This window comes from Myxine glutinosa, chromosome 2, assembly GCF_964187855.1.
Source record: "Myxine glutinosa chromosome 2, kmMyxGlut1.1, whole genome shotgun sequence".
Lineage (NCBI taxonomy): Eukaryota > Metazoa > Chordata > Myxini > Myxiniformes > Myxinidae > Myxine > Myxine glutinosa.
In genome coordinates this window covers 267764222-267789144 of record NC_136262.1, presented here as the reverse complement: position 1 = coordinate 267789144, position 24923 = coordinate 267764222, and the positions used below count along the sequence as shown (strand labels likewise).

The 24923-nt window shown below is 40.6% G+C and overlaps 1 protein-coding gene across 3 annotated transcripts in view; it reads left to right on the top strand.

Moving 5' to 3' along the window:
* Positions 1–24923, top strand: part of DGKQ (diacylglycerol kinase theta) — a 224058-nt gene that overhangs the window by 160753 nt on the left and 38382 nt on the right. For all 3 annotated transcript variants that reach the window (XM_068105716.2, XM_068105715.2, XM_068105714.2), the window contains 3 exons: positions 949–1070; positions 5979–6130; positions 7248–7396. In XM_068105716.2, the coding sequence (XP_067961817.2) occupies positions 949–1070; positions 5979–6130; positions 7248–7396 (423 nt within the window). The remainder of the gene's footprint in view (positions 1–948; positions 1071–5978; positions 6131–7247; positions 7397–24923) is intronic.

Below are 24923 nucleotides of genomic sequence, written 5' to 3'. Positions count from 1 at the left end.
TCCTCCAATCCCCATCCGACCACCTCCCCTTCCCCCAAATCCTCCAATCCCCAACCGACCACCTCCCCTTCCCCCAAATCCTCCAATCCCCATCCGACCACCTCCCCTTCCCCCAAATCCTCCAATCCCCACCCGACCACCTCCCCTTCCCCCAAATCCTCCAATCCCCATCCGACCACCTCCCCTTCCCCCAAATCCTCCAATCCCCATCCGACCACCTCCCGTTCCCCCAAATCCTCCAATCCCCATCCCCCAAATCCTCCAATCCCCATCCCACAAATCCTCCAATCCCCATCCGACCACCTCCCCTTCCCCCAAATCCTCCAATCCCCAACCAACCACCTCCCCTTCCCCCAAATCCTCCAATCCCCAACCGACCATCTCCCCTTCCCCCAACTCGCCCCATTGTGGCGATTCTCTCGTCGTCCCCTCCATCTTCCATTCTCTCGTCGTTCCCTTCATCTTCCTGTCGAGCCACCTATCTCTTCCATCCCCTCCACATCCATTCTCTCGTCGTCCCCTCCACATCCTTTCTCTCGTCGTTCCCTTCATCTTCCTGTCGAGCCACCTATCTCTTCCATCCCCTCCATCTTCCATTCTCTCGTCGTCCCCTCCACATCCTTTCTCTCGTCGTCCCCTCCACATCCTTTCTCTCGTCGTCCCCTCCATCTTCCATTCTCTCATCGTCCCCTCCATCTTCCATTCTCTCGTCGTTCCCTCCATCTTCCTGTCGAGCCGCATATCTCTTCCATCCCCTCCACATCCATTCTCTCCCTTCCATGCCTTCATCGTCATCCTTCCCTAGCTCCACTTTAAGATGACATGTTGATTAATCTTGTTGGACCATCTTGTCTTCCTGAAGGAGTCATTTAGATCCCACACCATTGTGAGTGGTACTTGATGATATTGCCCGTTTGGTGAGATACTGCACTCTTCTTGCTCTTGTAGGAGCACTGCCCATCAGTTTTAATTCTGCAGAAGAGGCCAAGCACGTTTTCTCGAATCTCAGGGATAGTGTGGTCACCGTGGAGGGTCGGCAGCTTCACGCAGTGGTCCTACCATCTATTGAGGTATCAATGGTAGTGAACAGTTTGGGCATCACCTTACCAACCTTTAGATGTTTCCACATCAATGGGATTATAATGTGGGTATCAGTGGGTTTATAATGTGTGTGAAACCTCGCTTCATTACCTACAATTAAATTGTCTCTTTGGATATTACAGGTGGACGAGCTTTCAATTTCACCTTACTCTTGTTTGTTCACAACTCATAATAATCCAGAAAAGTAAATAACGTTGTCCTGATAAGTGTTCTCAGCAAAACGTCTTGTTCATGATGTAAGGAACACAAGATCAAATCCTATATCCTATACCTTTGGCCATTGTCTAAGATCCTTGTAATTTGTGTTAAATCCCATTGATGTTTACTAATGTTTTAAATCTTGCGTGTGATTTGTGTGCAAGCTCCTCTATGAGCCTTTGACATCTGTTAAATTAGAAAATGCAAAGAGACAGACTTGGACAGACAATTAGTGTGGGTCAGGAGAGGACACGTGGGATGGACAAGATGAATACAGAAGGAAACTCCAAGGAGTGAAAACTGGAGATTCAGGAGGAAGGGACGAATGCGATTGAAGAGAAATGTGCAAGTTGGTTCCACAGGCGGGAGAAAAGAGGAATGAATGGAGGTGAGCAGTGATCCTGGATTTAGGTATTTAACCAGAAGTGGGTTGATGGTGAACCATGTCTGCCGTGCACAAACCTGGGTGGGGCAAAGCATGGAAAGAGCAGAGGGTGCAAGACCAGAAAGGAGGTGGTAGAAGACAGAGAGACCACTGACTTGTCTCTGTCGAAGTGATAGACCCATAGAGTCAGCTTCATCGTGGGAGATTCCAATAATCTTGAAGGCCTTGATTTTCATGGCGTCAAGCAAGATGTGAGGCAGGGGAGCCAGCCTCGAGGGGAGAGCAGACTCCATCAAGTTGTGGATGAAGGATTTGTAGGTAGATAAGAGTTTAGGTATGCCAAGGATGGACTTTGGACGATGGAGGATGCCTTGTCGGCATCTGGCTTTGCAAGCCAACTTAAAAATATGGTTTACCCAAGAAAGTTCATGGCTGATAGTGAGACCCAGGAGTTTAAATGACTGAACTTCCTCAAGAGGATTGTTAAGATAGTATATGAGGGGGTGGGGATGGCTGGGTTGTCAGGCGGTCCTTTCGGAGAGAGATAAGTGAGAGTGAGATTTTTCAGGATTAAAAGACATATTCCAAGTGTTTGACGAGCTTGTGAATTTTTCTGGTCTGAAGGTCTGAAGAGATGGAAGAGGCTGCTGTCTTCCTTTCTGAAGAGGGTGGAGTCATGAGCAAATACATAACGAGGATTTTCCAGAGAGTCAGAGAGATCATTTCTGAAGATCAGGAAAGGACTGGGCCCAGAACACTGCCTTGTGGAACTCCAACCTTGACAGAGAGAGGAGATGAAAGGATTCCATTGAGAGCCAGATGATGGTTATGGGATTAGAGGAAGTCAGTAAGTCATGTGTGGAGTTGGCCTTGGATGCTCTAGGCAGAGAGTTTGAGAGTAAGGAAGGATGTCAGACTGTATCAAAATCACGAGATGTGTCCAGAGAGACGGCCCTGATCTCATGTCTGACATTGAGGACCTCCATCTGTTGTTGGTTGAGTAGAAGCAGCACGTCCAAGGTGGAGTGACCTAGTCTGATACCAAATTGGTGATCTGAGACGAGATTGTTGGAGAAAAGGAAAGATTTCATATCAACTGCGATGATGGATTCCATGACCTTGTGGATGATTGGATGTAAGCTGATAGGTCTGTAATTAAGGGGATCAGTTTTTGTATCTTTTTAGGCAATGCAGTGATGTTGGCTGATTTCCAAGCAGATGGAAGTTGAGCTAGGGCAAATGATGGGCTGAAAAGGGCAGAGAGAGCATGTGAAAGAGCAGCAGAGCAGATTTTTAGGATACAGTCACATGAAAAAGTAAGTACACCCCATGTAAAGTTTTGACTTTTTCAACATATTTCAACATACAGCTATTTGATCTTCACTTCAACAATATTGATAGATAAAGGTGATATAATATAACAAATATCATGAAACATTTACATTTTGTAGTCCATTGTATAATTTAAATAAACATAAATGCAAATTTCGCATGTGGAAAAAGTAAGTACACCCCGACATTTATCACTACTTCAAATACCTAAAATTAGAATCAGGTGCACCAGCTCAGGTGCAAATGATTAGAGCATCGTCAGAGAGGATCTTGGAGGAACCTGTCTTATTTAAACCGCAGACATTGAGTTTGGTTTGCTCTTTGTTGTTGAAGTGTGCGGTGTCACCATGCATAGATCAAAAGAGCTCTCTGAGGCCTTCAGAAAGAAGGTTATAGATGTCTACGAGACTGGGAAGGAATTTAAAAAGATCTCCAAACAATTTGAAATCAATCATTCGACTGTCCGGAACATCATCTACAAGTGGAGAAGATTCCAAACAACTGCCAACTTGTTCAGGCCAGGCCGCCCCAGCAAGTGCAGCCCTAGAGCAGACCGCAAGATGCTGAAAAGTCTCTAAGAACCCCAGAATGTCAACACGGGACCTTCAGGTAGCTCTTGCCACTGTTGATGTCAAAGTGCACGTGTCTACCATTAGAAAGAGGCTGCACAAATTTGATCTACATGGGAGGTGTGCCAGGAGGAAACCTTTGCTGTCCAGAAAGAACATCAGGGCAAGACTAAAGTTTGCCAATGAACACCTAGGCAAAGACCAGCACTTCTGGAACAATGTGCTCTGGACAGATGAGTCAAAGGTATAGCTATTTGGCCACAGTATCAGAAGACATGTTTGGTGAAAACCAAAGACAGCATTTGACCACAAGAACCTGATACCAACTGTAAAGCATGGTGGTGGAAATATTATGGTTTGGGGCAGCTTTGCTGCATCAGGGCCTGGGCAGCTCACCATCATGGAATCCACTATGAATTCTTCATTGTACCAGAGGGTGCTTGAGGATAATGTGAGGCCATCTGGCAGAAAGTTGAAGCTCAACCGAAGGTGGACCTTGCAACATGACAATGACCCTAAACATACCAGTAAATCCACCAAGGAATGCCTGAAAAGAAAGAAATGGAGGGTTCTGGAATGGCCAAGTCAAAGCCCGGATCTAAATCCCATCGAGATGCTGCCCCCATTTGAAACGAGCTGTGCATGCAAGAAACCCCTCAAACATTGCACAGCTGAAAGAATTCTTCACGGAGGAGTGGGCAAAAATTTCTCCCAGTCGATGTCAGAGACTGGTAGACAGTTATAAGAAACGCCTACTTGAGGTTGTTTCTGCCAAAGGGGGCAATACCACCTATTAGAGCCAAGGGTGTACTTACTTTTTCCACACGCGAAATTTGCATTTATGTTTATTTAAATTATACAATGGACTACAAAATGTAAATGTTTCATGATATTTGTTATATTATATCACCTTTATCTGTCAATATTGTTGAAATGAAGACCAAATAGCTGTATGTTGAAATATGTTGAAAAAGTCAATACTTTACATGGGGTGTACTTACTTTTTCACGTGACTGTACGTGAGCTGATGCCATCGGTCCAGTTGCAGAGTTAGAGTCGAGGGTTGAAGAACCTTCTCCACATTTTCAGGTGCAAAATACACAGAGCCCAGGAGCAGTTGGGTACGACAGGGAAGGATGGGTACAGAGAGTGAGGGGTTGGGGACACAACATTTGGAAGCAAACACAGAACTGAGTCATTCGGCCTTCTCACGAGCGGAGTCGGTTGTGATGCCATTTGAAGAGAGGGAAGCGATGGAAGCGGAGCATACTCCAGAGACAAACTTAACAAGATGCCACCATGTTTTAGAGTAGGGGAGACAAGTTTGAAAGTTAATTATTGAGATTGGACAGGTGTTGTGTTTTTTGGCTCTCCTGAGAGTAGGTATAATCTTGTTGCGGACTTTTGGAATGCACTGAGATTTACTTTTCTGGGTGTTTTTGGGACTAGCAGAGATTGGAGCTCTAACTCTATTGGACATTGGAGCATAACGTGGGATGTCTGTCTGTCGGCCTTATTAATGTGCCCGTTATGTGCTCGCCATGTCCTGAGTGATAATCCGTCACTTATGAGACTTGTATTGCAGACATGAAAGCTTTGTTATTGTTTCAGACAATGGTAATTGTGGTAAAAAGTGTGGATGGCATTTATCTTTTCCATTTCTGTCGTTTAGTTAGATTGTTTATTTTGTTTTTGTTGATAATTAATTTGCATAATAATGATGGTTTTCTTCATTGTGTGTCATAACAATGAAATTGCTGGTTAATTGTTGTCTATACACTGGTTGAAACCAGTCAATGTACTTATTATACATGCTATTTTAAACTCTTGTTATTGTTTAAAGCTTTGGAGTAGTCGCTTACTCAATATTGAAATGATCCTTACCAACACAGACATTTTCCCACAATGCAAAGCAGCATGTAGTTTCGGAAGGTGTCCTCAGATGTTGAAGCTCAGTGGTATTTAAGCTCTCATAAGGTAAAGACCTTGCAGGCCTTCACATCACTGAATGCTTATTTGGTGCACAATTCTGGTGAAACTCAATTAAACAATAGTTGCCATGGAAACATCAGTTTGGTAATTTGGAAAATTTGAACTATCAATTGTTTTTTATGGAATGTTTTGAATAACAAATTTGGTTGATACATTTTCTAATTGCTGCCTAATATGTGATTACATGTTTCGGTGGCCTTGACCTTGACCTTTGACTAAGTTTGACCAAACCTTCCTCACATTTCCCAGACATGCGTACAAATAAGCTGTGTATGTTTCAAGCTTCAAGCTGTGTAAGCTTCGAAAACATGCCTGATAATTATTTGTTGTACTTATTGAAAGATGCATGGAGATTCTTCTGATAATTTGTTTATTTTGACTTTTTACTGTTACCGATGTAGATGAAATTGCTCCCCGATGGTTGTCAACCACTTGTTGTGCTTGTTAACCCACGGAGCGGTGGTCTCCAAGGACGAGAGTTGCTGCACAGCTTCCGGCGGCTACTAAACCCACACCAGGTCTTTGACCTCTCTTTAGGAGGACCTTTACCAAGGTAAGCTTCCAGTGTGAGCCTCAACATTGCATTCACCCCCCTGGTGACCGCCCCCGACCCGTCACAATTTATATCTAGAAAGCTTCCAAAACATGTTTGGTAATTATACTCTGTTCTTGATAATGAAATTGCACGAGAATATTTGTTTGAGCAATTATTATTAGCTCGCCTGGAACGTCGTTCTGGGCACCTTATGCGATGGTGCGTCGTCTGTCCGTCAGTCCGTCCGCAAACACTTGCAAGCCGCTAAAGGAGTTGTGACCAAATTTGGCACAAATTATATTTGTTGTGTTGTGACTGAAGTTTGTTTCACGGCATTAAAAAAAATCGGGGTCAAAAGGGGTCTACCGGGGGTCAAAATGGATCCAGGTTTGGCAACCCCAAAATATGAATTAGCGTTTTCCTCTGAAACTTCTCAAACTATTTCGATGACACTTCACCACAACCTTCATCACCTGTGATGTACCAACATTTGTTCACGGCATTATTTGTTCAAATATCGGGGTCCAATGAGGTATACGTGGAGGAGGTGGGGGGGGGGGGGGGGGGTGGGAGCATTTGCCCCCCAAAATAGGTATATATTTTTGCTTGTTTATTTAAATCTTATGATTATATTAGTATGATTGTACAAGCCGCCCTGTCTTCTAGCAACCATCGAAATTGGTTTAAAATACCTTTCGTCAGTGTAGTATACTGTTTATTCTACCAGGTGAGCACCAGGGGTGTTGCCCCTATTTTTTTCAGCTGATTATGAGCAATTATTTCAGCAAAGTAAAGGATAGTTTGGATTCTCCAAGCTGGTGAATGAGATACATTGATTTGAGAGATTATAAAAGCTCGAGCTTGTGTCTGTCTATTGTGCCCACCACACTGTCCTGATGCTCCCATTCCCTATTTAGTAGCTTGCCTTGAATTCCTCTTGGCTCACTGTCATGCCTAATCATCAACCTGCAAATTAAAATGAAGGTGCTGATAAAACCAACGCATCTTTTTGTTTGTGGTGTTATTTGCAAAGTGTTAAAGGAACAAATGCAATGATTTATTGGCATCACACTGACTGCCCTCCTGGGTTTGTACTCTGGCTCATCACATCGACGCCATCACTATTCCTTACCAGCCTGCACGTGTTTCGCTCTGTCCCCGGCTTCCGAATACTTGTATGCGGAGGTGACGGCACCGTGGGATGGGTGCTGTCCACACTCGAGGAGATAAAGGGTGGACTTGCCTGCGTGGACCCACCTGTAGCTATACTCCCTCTTGGCACCGGTACGTGCGCATGTTTATTTCGTACAGGGTGGCCTGGAAGTTGCGTATTCGTTCTTAAACTCCTTTAATATACATATATTATTGGTTATTATGCAGTTCTTACAATAATTACTCAGTCATTCTATATATATGTGTGCTCCATCATTCTCCATGGTTGGGGAGGGCGGAGGGGAAAGGAAGGAGGTAGGTGCAGGAAATTTATGGGTAAAAAGAAAAGTAAAAAGCATTTATGACTTGGATATGTATATATCTATAGATGTATGTAGATGTTTATATAGACTGATGCAGAGTGTAGGAGTTTTTTCAAAAAGTCAAAGCTGGTGGTGAAAAGCCTTGAAAAACAAAAGAAAATGAGAAAATAAAATAAAAACTACCAGATTACCATTGGAAAACGAAAGGCGTTTAGTTTCTCCAATCTCATGAGACAAAGGACAAAATACTGACGACACACAAGAATTGATCAAGTAACATAATTCAGAGAATTGATGTTATCGGCCGATGTGTTGTATACTGGAATATGAGGATGTTCTTTTTGGGAGATTTGAAACTGTCCACAGACGACTGGTCTTTCACCGATTCGTCAATGATATTCTCAAGATGAGGATCATAAGATCCCATTGTATTGGAACATGATGTTTTATTTTGTTTGTTTTTTATTATACATGGTGTAGGCTCATGGAAAAGCTAGGACACAGAACAGACGAGGACACAACATACAAAAAGAACAGCAGGAGAAAGGGGAATCACCAACAGCAGAGTGTAAGGAGAAGGTGGATGGAGATTGACAAACAAGGGATGCCGGTAACGATGAGCGTTAGAGGAGAAGGCAAGGGTGTGGACAAGATGGATACATAATCAAAATTTTGGGAAAGGTGAGGTCGTTTAGCAGGTGTAGAAAAGGTCATTGTTTTGGATGGGCGATGACCTCAGATGTTGAATTCAGTGACCCAATATGCAAATTCTTAAAATTTCAGGTGAATCGGATGAAAATTAACGATTTTATGCAACCTTGACATTTGGCCTTTTGATTTAAGTAAAACAATCATCTTCTCGCGTTTGATTGGGGAACAACTCAGTGACTCGATATGCAATTTTTTTTATTTCAGGTCAATCGGATGAAAATTGACGATTTTACGAGGTGCTGACCTTTGACCTTTTGATAAAATTATTAATTTGTCTTCTCCAAACTTTCATAATATAGCTTTATTGAAATTTGATGACAATAGCTCAAATTATTTTAAAACGTTACGGCCCGGATATACACACAAACACACACACACACACACACACACACACACACACACACACACACACACACACACACACACACACACACACAGACACACACACAGGCAGACACACAGACAGACAGACAGACACACACACACACACAGACACAGACAGACACACACAGACAGACACAGACAGACACAGACAGACACACACAGACAGACACACACAGACAGACACACACAGACAGACACACACAGACAGACACACACACAGACACACACACAGACACACACACAGACACACACACACAGACACACACAGACACACACACGCACAGACACAGACAGAAACACACAGACACAGACAGAAACACACAGACACAGACAGACACACACACACACACACACACACACACACACACACACACACACACACACACACACACACACAAGTGATTGCAAAACTCCTGCAGCGTGGGGACGCGCGAATAAATTGTAAAAGGGAAGGAGGTTGTAAATCATTCACATACAGGAGAGAAAGGCAAGGACGAGGAGAGATCCCAGTGGAACACCATGTAAAATGACTTTCCAGCTGGAATGATGATTAATAATATTCATGTATTGTTAACAGTTACTCAGATAAGAAATGAACCATAACAGATCAACACCTCTGATAACATAAACTTCAAATTTAGACAAAAGTATACTTCCATGGTCATTTGTGTCAAAAGCTTCAGATAGATCAATAAAATATCAGCAGTAGACATTTCAATGATCAGGTGAGTCATGTGAGTGTGCAGGGCATCTCGACATGTATTTGTGTTTGGATACAACGTGCTCTTGTATCTATCCGTAATTCAAACCTTTTGTCCGCCCCATTCTTCCCTTTCTCCAAGCTATTCTGAAATCTCTGACACACCTTCAACAGCTCTCCCTACCACTTCCTCCTCTTCCACATCTTACCCTACCCCCCCCCCCCCCCCCCCTGTTCTGTATCCGATGCTCCCCCTTCCTCTTCATTAACGATATGGACCTCAAACATCCGGGGCCTTCGCTCAAACTTAACTGATCTCTCCATACAGGTTGCTTCTGACAAACCAGACGTGATCTGCTTAACAGAAACTTTCCTCCTTCATGATGTCTCTGATTCCTTGGTATCTCTCCCAGGTTACTCCGTCCTCCGGTATGATAGACCTGAGCCTCGTCCTGGAGGTGGGGTTGCTATCTTTATCAAAAACTCTCTTCCTCACTTGCCCTGCACTGCCCTCTCTCCACCTCACCCCCAGGAATACCTTTGGCTACGGCTTCCCCTTCGCTCCCACCTTTTGTTCATATTTTGTGTGTACCGTCCACCAATCAGTGATGTCTCCATCTACATCTCGCTGTCTGATAACATGGACCAACTTCTATCAACTCATCCCAACTCTCTCTTCCTCATATGTGGTGACTTCAACTGTCATTATGCCAGCTGGCTGGGTGTGGGTACCTCTATCACCAGCCATGGCACCTCAACAAAGCACTTCTGCGACTCACTGGGACTGACACAATCTGTCAATTTCCCGACCCGGATCTCAGTCAACGGAGCATCTTCTCTTCTAGACCTGGTTATGACTAACTTCCCTGAAAATGTCTGCTGCTCTTCTTCTGCTCCAATCGGATCATCTGATCATGTCCTTGTTAAAGTGGACATCTCTCTGAACATTCTCAGGGAGCCTCCTCAGCGTCGACGAGTCTGGCATTTCACTCAGGCCAACTGGCACGGTCTTCAAGCAGGCATCAATCATCTGGACTGGTCTCCCATCTCTACCGCCTCTGACATCAACTCATCCTGGGAATTTTTCCAAAGTAAATTGCTCTCTCTCATGCACAGATTTATCCCATCTCGTCTTCAGTTGTCATAGTCTTCCTCCCGTCCATGGTACACGGAATATTGTGGTGAGGCTGTTGCCCAGAAACAACTTGCCTTCATCTCCTGGAAAGCAAATCCAACGGAAGGAAATCTCATTTCCTTTCACAAAGCCCGAAACAAGTGTGTGTCCACCCTCAGGAGAGCCAGGATACAATATCTCTCCGTTCTCAAGACCGAAATCTCTTATCTGTCTCCCTCTTCCAAATCCTGGTGGCGTCTGGTCAAATCTGTTTCTGGTGTTTGATCCCCCTCCAGCCCCTCCCTCACCTCAAAAGGCTACATGGCTGACTCTGCACGTGAAAAAGCTGAATGCCTCAACTCTGTGTTTGCCTCTAAATCTTGTGTCCCAAACCCATCCCTCTCTGTACCCACCGTACCCAGTCGTACCCAGCTGCTCCTGGACTCTGTGTCCTTTCCTCCTGACAAGGTGGAAACGTTTCTTTCAACCCTCGACTCTGATTCTGCAACTGGACCTGACAGCATCAGCCCACGGGTCCTAAAATCATGTTCTTCCGCTCTTTCACTCCCTCTCTCTGTTCTCTTCACCCTCTCTTTTGCTCAAGGTCATCTGCCATCTGCTTGGAAATCAGCCAACCTCACCGCTTTGCACAAAAAGGTGCAAAAACAGATCCTAGCAACCACAAACCAATCGGCCTTCTCCCAATTATCAGCAAAGTCATGGAATCCATCATTGCTTCGGATATGAAATCTTTCCTCTTCTCCAATGGCTTGATCTCTGATCATCAATTTGGTTTCAGACCTGGTCACTCTACTCTGGACATGCTGCTTCTGATTTCTCAACAATGGATGGAGATCCTCAATGCCAAACAGGAAATTAGAGCTGTCTCCCTTGACATATCACGTGCCTTCGATACGGTCTGGCACCCCGCTCTGCTCACCAAACTCTCCTCTTTTGGTATCCATGGAAATCTCCACGCATGGCTGGCGGACTTCCTCTCTAGTCGTAGTCAACGTGTGGCCCAGAATGGGTTTCTCTCATCTCCTCTTCCTGTTCAGGCTGGAGTTCCCCAAGGCAGTGTTCTGGGCCCTGTGCTTTTTCTGGTCTTCATCAATGATCTCTCTGACTCTCTTGAAAATCCTCTCTATCTCTTTCCTGATGACTCTACTCTCTGTCGCTCCATTCCTCATCCCTCAGATCGGCAGTCTGCAGCCTCCTCACTCTCTGCAGACCTGGACACAATCACAGACTGGGCAAACAAGTGGAACATGTCTTTCAATCCTGATAAATCTCACACTCTTACGATGTCTCTCCAAAAAGACCGACTGGACAACGCTCCCATCCAGTTTCTGAATAATCCTCTCCAAGAAGTTCTGTCACTCAAGCTTTTGGGTCTCACGATCTGCCATGATCTTTCCTGGGAAAACCACATTTCAAATCTGGCCTCCAAAGCCAGTCGCCGACCGGGCATCCTCCGTCGTGCGAAGTCCTTCCTTGGCACACCTGAGCTCCTCACCACATACAAGGCTTTCATCTGCAGCTCAATGGAATACTGCTCTCCCCTCTGGGCTGGTGCTCCTGCCTCACACCTAGCTCGTCTTCACGCTGTTGAAACCAAAGCGTTCGGAATCATTGGAATCTCCCACGATGAAGCTAACTCCAAGGGCCTTTCACTCACTCACCGCAGGCAGGTTGGTGGTCTTTCCGTCTTCTACCGACTCCTCTCCGGCCTTGCCCCCTCAGCTCTCTCTGGGCTTTGTCCCCCAAATATTCCTACAGGTCGCACAAGATCTGCCTGCAACCCTCTTATGGTTAAACTGCCAAAATCAAGACTCTCTGCTCACCTTCACTCCTTCATTCCTCTTTTCTCCCACCTCTGGAACAAACTCCCTCACTCTCTTCAATCCCACTCCTCCCTCCAGGTCTTTAAAACAGCTGTTCACCACCATCTCTTATCTTCCCCCCTCCAAAACCTTGAATCTTTTCTACCCCCGCTAATTTCACCCCAATTCCACTTTTTTGATATACCAACTTCTGTCCTGGAAGTCCTCGGTGTCCTTGTGTTTTATACTTCTCCCACCCCCCCCCCCCCCCCATTCCCACGCCTCCTCCCCCAAGCCCTATCCCTCCCACACATCTCCCGATGTCCCTGCTCTCAAATGTTGTGTTTGTGTGCTTCCCCTTCTCTCCCCATCTTGTCTACCGCTCCCTCTTTTTATATATTTTGTTTGTCTGTTTGATTTGTTTGTGAAATAAATGTTAGCTCTTTCACGAGCCTCGATTCTGTATACAAAACAACAACAAAAAAATTCCATCGTTCCTTGAACAATAACGTTCCCTCGTTATTATGATCAAGACATTCTACTGATTAAACCACACGAGTGCGCTGTGACCCATTCATTCGCGTTGCGTGGGTGCGCTGTTTCCCATCCATCCATGTGGGTGCACTTTTTCCCATCCATCCCTGTGAGTGCACTGCTTCCCATCCATCCACACGAGTGCACCATTTCCCATCCATACCTGCGAGTGTGCTGTTTCCCATCCATCCCCATGAGTGTGCTGTTTCCCATCCATACCCGTGAGTGTGCTGTTTCCCATCCATCCACACGAGTGCACCATTTCCCATCCATACCTGGGAGTGTGCTGTTTTCCATCCATCCACACAAGTACACTGTTTCCCATCCATACCCATGGGTGTTCTGTTTTCCATCCTTCCAAGCAGCTGCACTTTTTCCAATTCATCCCCGCGAGTGCACTGCTTCCCATCCATCCATCACCGTGAGTGCCACTGTTTCCCATCCATCCCCATGAGTGTGCTGTTTCTCATCCATCACCGTGAGTGCCACTGTTTCCTATCCATCCCCATGAGTGTGCTGTTTCTCATCCATCACCGGGAGTGCCACTGTTTCCCATCCATCCCCATGAGTGTGCTGTTTCTCATCCATCGCCGTGAGTGCCACTGTTTCCCATGCATCCCCATGAGTGTGCTGTTTCTCATCCATCACCATGAGTGCCACTGTTTTCCATCCATCCCCATGAGTGTGCTGTTTCTCATCCATCACCGTGAGTTCCACTGTTTCCCATCCATCCCCATGAGTGTGCTGTTTCTCATCCATCACCGTGAGTTCCACTGTTTCCCATCCATCCCCATGAGTGTGCTGTTTCTCATCCATCACCGTGAGTGCCACTGTTTCCCATCCATCCCCATGAGTGTGCTGTTTCTCATCCATCACCGTGAGTGTGCTGTTTCCCATCCATCCCCATGAGTGTGCTGTTTCTTATCCATCACCGTGAGTGTGCTGTTTCCCATTCATCCCCATGAGTAGTGTATATATGTTGCTTCTGGGACACTCTCATTTTCCCATTGACTTACATGTTAATTTCCTCTTAACCTCATTGCCCATTAACACCTCTATTTCTCCCACCCTAATCTTTATGAACCTTTTGTCTATAGTACCTATCCTTAATGTTGTTCATTAGACCACTCAAACACTACAAATATTTGTTTTCCCTTATAGACCTATAATAATCCTTCTTCTACATATCATTTGGCAGATTATCTTTGACCCACTCAAACATCAACCCATTCACTTACTGTTAATTTTCTTCTCACCTCTTTACGAACCTTTTAGTCTGGTTGGTACTTGGTTCTATCATTTATATAATAGTAAAAAGGCGGCGGTAGCCTGTTAAAATCCCTAACCCCCCTTTTTAACTCATCACTTATATACTTATATAACCATAAGGGAGACTATCAATTCCATTTTCTAAAATAAACCTCTTATCATCAAAAGCCCCCAATGCTTTCTTATTCACCTCTTCTGAATATAATTTATGTTTATAACTTCTTATTCCATTAATCTTTCTAAACTCTTCTTTCTTTGTTGTTAAACAGTTATAATAATCCTTAAAGTTTATTGTTTCTTTAATAACATTTTTCTTTATGCCTTTTAACTTCTTATCAGTCTTTTCAACGTTATTCACAATGTATTTATAAGCATAAGCCTTAGACCTCAATCCCACAAATTCACTCATGACATTTCCTCCCAATTCATCCTTAAACTTTCCAATCACCTTTTTATTTTTAGAAGAGAACAACTCACTCTCTGGACTGTAATTACTAGTGTCATAGATATTAATGTCCTTTTTCATGTCTGAATAAACATCATCAGTATTAATTTGCAAAATAAAACTATCTGTATCCATATAAAGTAGATTAACATCATTTTGATATTTCTTCCTCAAGTTATTATAAAAGTAATCATACATTAATGACTTTGATAAATCAAGAATTGATGTTCCAATATAAATAGGTTTGTTCATTTCAATACTCTCTTTAATCAAATGGATCGCACAAAAGTTCTCAGTAAAGACCTCAGCTCTAGTAAAACTCAGTCTATTAATTAATTTTGATGCTTGTTTCCAAGATGTTGATAGTCTGATATTTTGTCTTTTCCTCACATTTTCCATGGTCTTACCAAAGACCACATTATTCATCAATTTATAAAAGTCTTTCTCAAAATCTGTTTTTGACTCTGTTCTTCTTTGTGTATTAAAATCAATGTACCCCTTTAACCAATGACTTTGATTGAACTTTAGAACCCTATGGATCTTTTCTACTCTTAGACCTTTTGATAAATATTGTCGCAAATTTCTTTGGTGTAGAACATAATTTTTCTTGTTATATAATGTAGTAAGTAATTTTTCTGTTGATTCACCTATATTAAATGATTGTTGATAATCACTCAACCATTCTTTCTTTGGACTTTCTTTCTCACAAGCAAATGGGAGATCTTTGTGTAGGTTATGGAGTTCCTCTGGATATTTCAAATCAACTTCAAAATAATAACCAACTTTTTCTTTATCCAATTCTTTTTGTGTAGAGATACATACATCTTGTAAAACCTTTTTGTAGTCTTTTTCCTTTACCCATCTAAGTTTTCCATAAGGAAGAGCCTGAGACATTGCCCAGCCATACAGGTTGTTCGCGTCATAGTACATCAAGTAAGAACTCTCTTTCGTTGGATCATAATTTGGAAGATATTTGTTATTTGCTTTTGCGTATCTACTCGAGCAGACTTGTGAAATTCCACCTCTTTTTGCCTTTTCAATCATCAAAAGCATATCAACATCGGTTATCAAATCCAAAGCTTGTTTTGTCATTTTCAACATCGCACTCCAGGCCAATCCAGGTGCTGTATAGTAGTGAGCAGGATCCAATCCATATCCAGTGCGACAAACAGATCTAAAGGCTTCAAATACATCGGCCAATAAAAGCACATCAGTTTTGAGATACAAATCGTGATACTCACCAAGATTCTTGATGTTATATTTTTCCCAAACATTTTGTGCGTGTACATAATCTTTATCAGATATATTACTGTTGTTTAATTTGTTATAGAAATTTTCTTTTGAAGGAAGTTGTGTTTCATTGAATCTCTCAAATGAGTCCATATAGTCATAGGGGTAAATTCCCTTTTGTGTTAAAAAATCTTTATCTAAAAAATACTCTGAAAGACATGGAAACTCTTTTAGATTTTGAACCAAGTTAGCCAATGGACTTGCCATGAATTTAAATGTATCAAGAAATCTGATATGAGTAATAGGAGATGTGTGAATTGTTTTTGTGAATGAAATGTATTTCTGATCCGTGTTTGGAATTGCTGAGATACTTCCAGAAGTCTTTGAGAGTTCGTTGATAAATAGATGTGTATCATAATGAGCGTTGTTATGAAGAAAGACAGGAATGAAAGAGGGGAGTTGATAATTAATATTACAACTTTGATGAGCCGGACCTCTATATTTACCAGTGAGATGACAATGGTCTCTAACCTTTAGACCTTTACCAATTTTCTTCTCACAAATATGACAGTCAACCTTTGGCTGTCTAAATTCTCTTTTTTCTTTACTTGTTAAGGACATTGGTTTATTGGTTTCTCTCATTATCTTGGTTAATCGGACACAGTCTTTTTCTAGTCGTTTCACAAACTCCTCTGGGGTATTTGAGCCTCTATACACCTCTAACTTGTTATATTCATCACCAACGGATGATTTGATATAATAACAAAAACCACAAGGAGTATGTTTTTAATATTTATTTGTGTATGATTCTTTTGGATCTGGAGAAGCAGTATCTATTTTTTCTAGAATACTTTCAAAATCAGCATATATAACAAATGGATGTTTGATCTTTTTATTTTCATCTTTGAATGTGATCTTTGAGCCTTCTTTAGGCATATTGATTACCGTTGATTTATGTTCGCCACAATAATTTGAATGTTTATCTAATCTTTCTTGTGAATTGAAGAAGTTAAGACAACGCAAACAAATATATATTTTATTTGTTCTCTTACAGACTTGTGGTTTTATTAATTTAGCAATATCTTTGATGTATGTATAATGTGAATTTTCCTCTGAATTAAAATATAGAAGATTAATATGAGTTTGTTTACAATTGTCAGAAAGCTTTAAAACCTGAATGTTGTTTGTTTCTGTTAGACCATAAACATTAACTGATAAATTATTCATCTTTTCAAATTTAGGAATATCATTTAAAGTCATCGGAAACTTTAGATCTTTTGTATTTAATGTATTCTCATATTTTTTATAATGAGATACTCTTTGATCATGAAAATGTGGAGGATGTAAGTGTGCTAAAATAGACCAGAGAAAACATTTATTGTCTTTATTTTTGATATTGATAACTGCTTTTCTATTTTTGATAACACTGGGTAAATCAATGTAAGAAGAAGCTTTTAGAGGATCTGATTTAAGAATATGAATGTCTATGTAAATAATTTTTCCTATATTGAATCCACTTCCTACGATTGAATTATCCACATCTTGCTCTTGTTTAATAAGTTCATCATAGACTCCTGATGTTTTAAAATCTTGATATGAAGATATAAAGTGTGGCTCAGTTCTCATGTATGGTGTATCTATAACTCCTTCGTCCTTTGTCATTTCTAATTTTACTCCCATATAAAATTTAAGTGGTTTCATTTCTTATAGTGTTTTTTCAATCAATGTTTGAACAGCAGGTTTGACTATTTCTACAGCATCAACTATAGACTTTGGTTTGGGAGGTTTGAAGTTAAAGATTCGAATCCTGATATGTCTTTTGAAAGCACCATCAGTATTTTTAATAGTAAACAATTTTGACAAGTGTTTGTTAGTTTTAAGATGGGCTTTCAACCCCTTCTTGAGGATGGTTGTTTTACAGACCTTACAATGTTTTGTTTTAGGTGGAAGAGGGGAAAGTTTGTTAAGAATGTTGTATGTATGTTTTGCGGTGAGAATATGTTTATAATATTTTACTTCCTTCTCGCAAGTATCACAATAAACCATATTTATAGCGTGAGAAAACGTGGTGTTTTATATATATCATTGTGCTTAAAATAAAACACTTTTGAGCTTTACAGCTCCGTTTTATATATATCGCTGTGCTTAAAATAAAACACTTTTGAGCTTTACAGCTCCGTTTTATATATATCGCTGTGCTTAAACTAAAACACTTTTTCACTCAGAATCATCTAAGTCATAACTATCACATGAATACTCAGAATCATACTCAGAGTCATCAATAAAGCTACTCTCATAACTATCATTTGAGCACAAACTATTAGTATCATAACTATCATCTGTGTTCAATGAAATACTATCATCACCATCGTCCGAGTTCAATGAAATACTATCATCACTATCGTCCGAGTTCAATGAAATAGTAAAATCTTCACTGCTGTAATGACTCATTTAATTAGCAGAAAAAACCTTTCCATCTATACCAATATACTTTCTTTCATTAACGGATTCAATCTCTACATTTTTAATATCAAAAGTTATCTTTAAATAATCTCTAACTATCATAGTACGAAATGACATTTCACCAGAAATATTAACATCATTCATTTTACTTAGATCTACACCCTTTGGATTATTAAAGTAAATACAAATTTCTCCACGAGTATTGTTGATGGTCTTATCATTCTTTTTTTTTTTTTTTTTTTTTTTTTTTTTTTTTTTTGTATACAATATCGAGGCTCGTGAAAGAGCGAACATTAATAACATGAACACACAGAAAGACAAACCGACACATAAAACATATAACATAGGGAGCGGTAGACAAGATGGGGAGAGAGGGGGAAGGACACAAACACAACATTTGAGAGCAGGGACCGAGAGACATGGAGACATCGAGAGATCTGAGAGAGGGCGAGGGCTTTGGGGGGGGGGGGGGGCGTGGGAAGGGGGCAGTGGGAGAGGTATAAAACATATGGACACTGCCAGGACTTCCAGGAAAGAAGTTGGAATTTCAAACAAGGTGGATCTGGGGTGAATTAGCGGGGGTAGAAAAGATCAAGGTTTTGGATGGGGGAAGATAAGAGATGGTGGTGAACAGCTGTTTTAAAGACCTGGAGGGAGGAGTGGGATTGAAGGGAGTGAGGGAGTTTGTTCCAGAGGCGGGAGAAAAGAGGAATGAAAGAGTGAAGGTGAGCGGAGAGCCGAGATTTCGGCAGTTTAACCATCAGAGGGTTGCTGGCAGATCTTGTGCGACCTGTAGGAATATTTGGGGGACAGAGCACAGAGAGAGCTGGGGGTGCAAGGCCGGAGAGGAGTCGGTAGAAGACAGAAAGACCACCTACCTGCCTGCGGTGAGTGAGTGAAAGGCCCTCAGAGATAGCTTCATCGCGGGAGATTCCAATAATTCTGAAAGCTTTGGTTTCAACAGCGTGAAGCCGAGCTAGGTGTGAGGCAGGAGCACCGGCCCATAGGGGAGAACAGTATTCCATTGAGCTGCGGATGAAAGCCTTGTATGTGGTGAGGAGCTCAGGTGTGCCGAGGAAGGACTTCGCACGACGGAGGATGCCCAGTCGGCGACTGGCTTTGGAGGCCAGCTTGGAAATGTGGTTTTCCCAAGAAAGATCATGGCAGATAGTGAGACCCAAAATCTTGAGCGACAGAACTTCTTGGAGAGGATTGTTGAGAAAGTAGATGGGAGGGTTGTCCAGTCGATCTTTTCGGAGAGACATAGTAAGAGTGTGAGATTTGTCAGGATTGAAAGACATGTTCCACTTGTTTGACCAGTCTGTGATTTTGTCCAGGTCTTCAGAGAGTGAGGAGGCAGCAGACTGCCGATCTGAGGGAAGAGGAATGGAGCGGCAGAGAGTGGAGTCATCAGCAAAGAGATAGAGAGGATTTTCGAGAGAGTCAGAGAGATCATTGATGAAGACCAGAAAAAGCACGGGGCCCAGAACACTGCCTTGGGGAACTCCAGCCTGAACAGGAAGAGGAGATGAGAGAAAACCATTCAGGGCCACACGTTGACGACGACTAGAGAGGAAGTCCGCCAGCCATGCGTGGAGATTTCCATGGATACCAAAGGAGGAGAGTTTGGTGAGCAGAGCGGGGTGCCAGACCGTGTCGAAGGCACGTGATATGTCGAGGGAGACAGCTCTAATTTCCTGTTTGGCATTGAGGACCTCCATCCATTGTTGAGACAGCAGAAGCAGCATGTCCAGAGTAGAGTGACCTGGTCTGAAACCAAATTGATGATCAGAGATCAAGCCATTGGAGAAGAGGAAAGATTTCATATCAGAAGCAATGATGGATTCCATGACTTTGCTGATAATTGGGAGAAGGCTGATTGGTCTGTAGTTGCTAGGATCTGTTTTTGCACCTTTTTTGTGCAAAGCGGTGATGTTGGCTGATTTCCAAGCAGATGGCAGTTGACCTTGAGCAAAAGAGAGGGTGAAGAGAACAGAGAGAGGGTGAGATAGAGCAGCAGAGCAGGATTTTAGGACCCGTGGGCTGATGCCGTCGGGTCCAGTTGCAGAATCAGAGTCGAGGGTTGACAGAAACTTTTCCACCTTGTCAGGAGGAAAGGACACGGAGTCCAGGAGCAGCAGGGTACGACTGGGTATGGTGGGTACAGAGATGGATGGGTTTGGGACACAAGATTTAGAGGCAAACACAGAGTTGAGGCATTCAGCTTTTTCACGTGCGGAGTCAGCTGTGTAGCCGTTTGAGGTAAGGGAGGGGATGGAGGGGGAACAAACACCAGAAACGGATTTGACCAGATGCCACCAGGATTTGGAAGAGGGAGACAGATAAGAGAGTTCGGTCTTGAGAACGGAGAGATATTGTTTCCTGGCTCTCCTGAGGGTGGACACACACTTGTTTCGGGCTTTGTGAAAGGAAATGAGATTTCCTTCCGTTGGATTTGCTTTCCAGGAGACGAAGGCAAGTTGTTTCTGGGCAACAGCCTCACCACAAGATTCCGTGTACCATGGACGGGAGGAAGGGTATGACAACTGAAGACGAGATGGGATAAATCTGTGCATGAGAGAGAGCAATTTACTTTGGAAGAATTCCCAGGATGAGTTGATGTCAGAGGTGGTAGAGATGGGAGACCAGTCCAGATGATTGATGGCTGCTTGAAGACCGTGCCAGTTGGCCTGAGTGAAATGCCAGACTCGTCGACGCTGAGCAGGCTCCCTGAGGATGGTCAGAGAGATGTCCACTTTAACAAGGACATGATCAGATGATCCGATCGGAGCAGAAGAAGAGCAGCAGACATTTTCAGGGAAGTTAGTCATTTTTCAAAGTATCGTGGTCAATCACTTTTTCAAGCTTTGAATAAATTGCCAGGAGTAGAGGAGAAACTTTTGTTACATTTACTTTAATGGATGTCTTTCCAGGTATAGTTAGAGCTCTTCCTTTAAATGAAATAGAGGGGCTCATGTTATTTTCCATAACTGGTTTTACCCAAAAATTTCCATATTTATCTTTGTTCAATTTAACATCTTTGACATATTTTTCTATATCTTTCACCGAAGTAGAGATTGATTGAAATTTGTCTTTTGTGCTTTGAAACATTGTATTTATTAATGAATAAACTTGCGTTTAGTTTAAGTAAAAATTTACCATATAAATATGATAAGTTCTGAAGGATATTTAGAATTTCCAGACTCTCCATATGATAAATTAGAGAATTGTCTGGCTTGTGATAGAATAGGGCTTAATAATGAGGGTTCATATAAACAATGTATTTTCTGTGATTTAATTTTAATTAATGATAATAAAAAATATAAAAAAATATATAACTCTTTTAAATTAGAACCAAAAATGAATTACTTTACAAGATTAATAAGAGAGATGAATGTTAAGTATTGTGATGATAATACACCATTTCTTTCAAGGGAAGAGACTATTTGTATTGAGGAAATGTATAAGGGTTTAATGATATTTATTATTCAAAATAATTTTAAGGGAAATGTTAATACAAGATACTATATAAATAAAATAATGAATTATTTTGAAATTAAACCCGAACTCAGGATAAAATATCGAGTTTCTAAAATAGCTCAAAAAAAGTTAGATGACTTGTTTTTCCAAATATATAAATGAATGATTTTTTACCCGTTTGGGAAAATAAGATAAAATTTAATAACCATAAAAACATTCCAAATTCATTGAGATTTCTAATAGTTGGTTCAAGCGGATGTGGAAAAACCTGTTTACTTTTAAAGATGCTCCTTGGTCCTAATTTTTTAGATTATGATAATTTAATAATTTTTACAAAGTCTAGTTTTCAACCCGAGTATCAACTACTCTCACAGGGCTTTAATGCAGGTCTTAAAAAGGAAGACATTATCGGTTTATTTAAACTTCAAAACAAACTAAATGATTATAATATTGAAGATATAATACAATTATTTTGTGATACACAGAAATCAAAATCGAAACCAAAACCCATAACTTGTATTCTCAGTGATAATACGGATGATATACCTTCACCTCAAGATTTAGATAAATCAAAAAAGAACCTCGTCATCTTTGATGATTGTGTTAATGAGAGAAACCAAACAGTAATGGATAGCTACTATACAAGAGGGAGACATTCTTCTTGTAATTGTATATATCTTAGTCAATCATATTTTCAACTCCCTCGACGCTCAATAAGAAACAATGCCAATACTTTTATTTTATTCAAGTTAAATTCAATAGATGTAAATAATTTTTGGAGAGATAATTGCTCTACGTTATGTAGTAAAAAAGAATTTGAAAATTATATGAAACACACGATTGAAAAATATAAATATATTGTTGTGAAACAAGATGAGATATTAAAGGATGTATTTTTATTTTAAACATAATTACATATATAAATGATAACTATTATTATTAATCTTGTGGGTAAATCTGCTTCAGGAAAGAACTTTCATAAATCTAAACTCTTGAATAGTAAAAATGAAAAGATTGTAAGTTTTTTTTTAAAAACACCCTATGATTCGTTTTGTGAGGACTACAACCAGAGCAAAGCGACCAGGAGAAGTAGAAGGGAAAGATTATTACTACATTTCAATGGAGGAACATATGCGATTGAGGAACGAAGGTCAAATATTTGAGGAGGTCTCTCTTGGTTCTACAAAATATTCACATTGTAAGAGTGAGTTAAATAAAGTAAAATCTAATGGTCTTGGGATTTTAGAAACGAATCCTGAAGGAATGAGACAAATTATTAAACATTTGTGTGGTGATGGAGTTAAGATTTTATCATTCGGTTTTGATATCAATGAGGAGACTCAACGCAAACGTATGAAAAGCAGAGATACAAGTATTAGTGAAAAAGAAATAACAACTCGTATTAATACCAATAAAGAATTTGATGAAATATTTAAAGAAAAGGATTTATTTCAACACATTTACTATAATGACAAAGAAAAGGAAAATTTTCCCATTGACCTTTACAATTCATTAAATGATATTTTTCAATAAATAAATACAGAAAATGAATACCGAAGAAAGAGCAAGAAAGTTTAAAGAACATCAAGAGTTGGTTTCAAAAGTTGTAAAGCAACAGGAAGAGATAAAGAAGAAACGGAGACAGAAACTAACTGGTGAAGAAGCCTTTGAAAGAAAACAAGAGAAATTTTTTAAACCGCTTTTAAAAACTCAACACCCTACAGTTCCCACGGTAGAATTTACTCCGAAAAAACTTCAAATGCTCAAAGATTTTAGTCAGATAACAAAACAAGAACTTGGAAAATTAGAATATAATGATGAAGAATTATTTCAGAAACTTGAGGAGGTAAATCAACCCCCTAATTATGTAGTGGAAGCTCTTCAAAACAATGAATATTTGGCAGATTCAAAAACCAGAGCAGGTCTCATTCCAACAGAAGAACCAGCAGTGTTCCATCTTGTGAAAGAAAAGGTATTGATATTTAATGATGAATTGATGTTCTTGAGTTCTACTCAACCAAATGTTAAATTAACTCCAAGATTAATGTTTCTTCTAACAAACCCCGGATTCAGCGGTTCAAAATATTTTGAGGAACTACTTGATATGGAAAGAGAGGAAGATAGGGTATATATTGAGTTGCTAAATGCACTTGATTATGGAGTTTCTGTTGCTGGTAAAAGTAAGAAGAATGAGAAGGAGAAACATATTATTGATGCTTTAAGTAAGTTTGGTTCGGGTGTTAGTTTTCTTCCAAATGACCCATCACAATTAGTTAATAGGCTATTATTGTTGTTAGGTAGTAAGAAGGCTGGAAACAACAATTGTTTTAATGAATCCTCAGCCATTTTAGATCAGTTGATGAATATGAAAATAATTAATAAATGTCAATACAAAGATATTTTATTAGATATTAAATAAGATGAGAAGCACAATTCTTAGTTTTAATTTCACAACGAGTGATTACACAGCTTCATTCCCTTACCCACTACAACTTGACCCCACAAAAGAATATGAGGCTTCTTTGTTGTCAATGGAAACTTACAATACCCTTTTTAATATCACAGAGAAAAACAACAAGTTTAGTTATAATCCAGGAAGTGGATATAAAACTATAACCGTTTCACCTGGAGCTTACGAGATTTCTCAAATATCTTCAGAAGTCTCTCGCCTTATGAAAGAAAAAGGTGATGAACCAAAAAATATTGTAATAGATATTCAAAAACACACTTCAAAATCAACTATTAAACTTAAAAATAATTATAAAGTTGATTTCACGATTGAAAATTCGTTTAGAGAGCTATTGGGTTTCTCTTCAAAAAAGATTGAAAATAACGGGACATTTTACAGTGATAATGTTATCCAAATATCCTCCGGTATAAATTCAGTATTAATTCATTGTGATTTGATTGATGGTGCTTATAACGATGGAATAAGAACAAATACAATATTTTCATTCAGTGCATACTCAACCCCGATTGGTTATAAATTTAATATGGAACCAAAAAATCTTGTCTATTTACCTGTGTCAGGAAAAACCATATACAGAGTAAATTTTAGGATAACCGACCAAGATAATCGTATGATATCCTTTAATGATGAAATTATATCCATCAGAATTCACCTACGTGAAGTTTTTCAATAAATAAATAATGGTTATTGTGAGAAAACACGAGTTGGGAAAA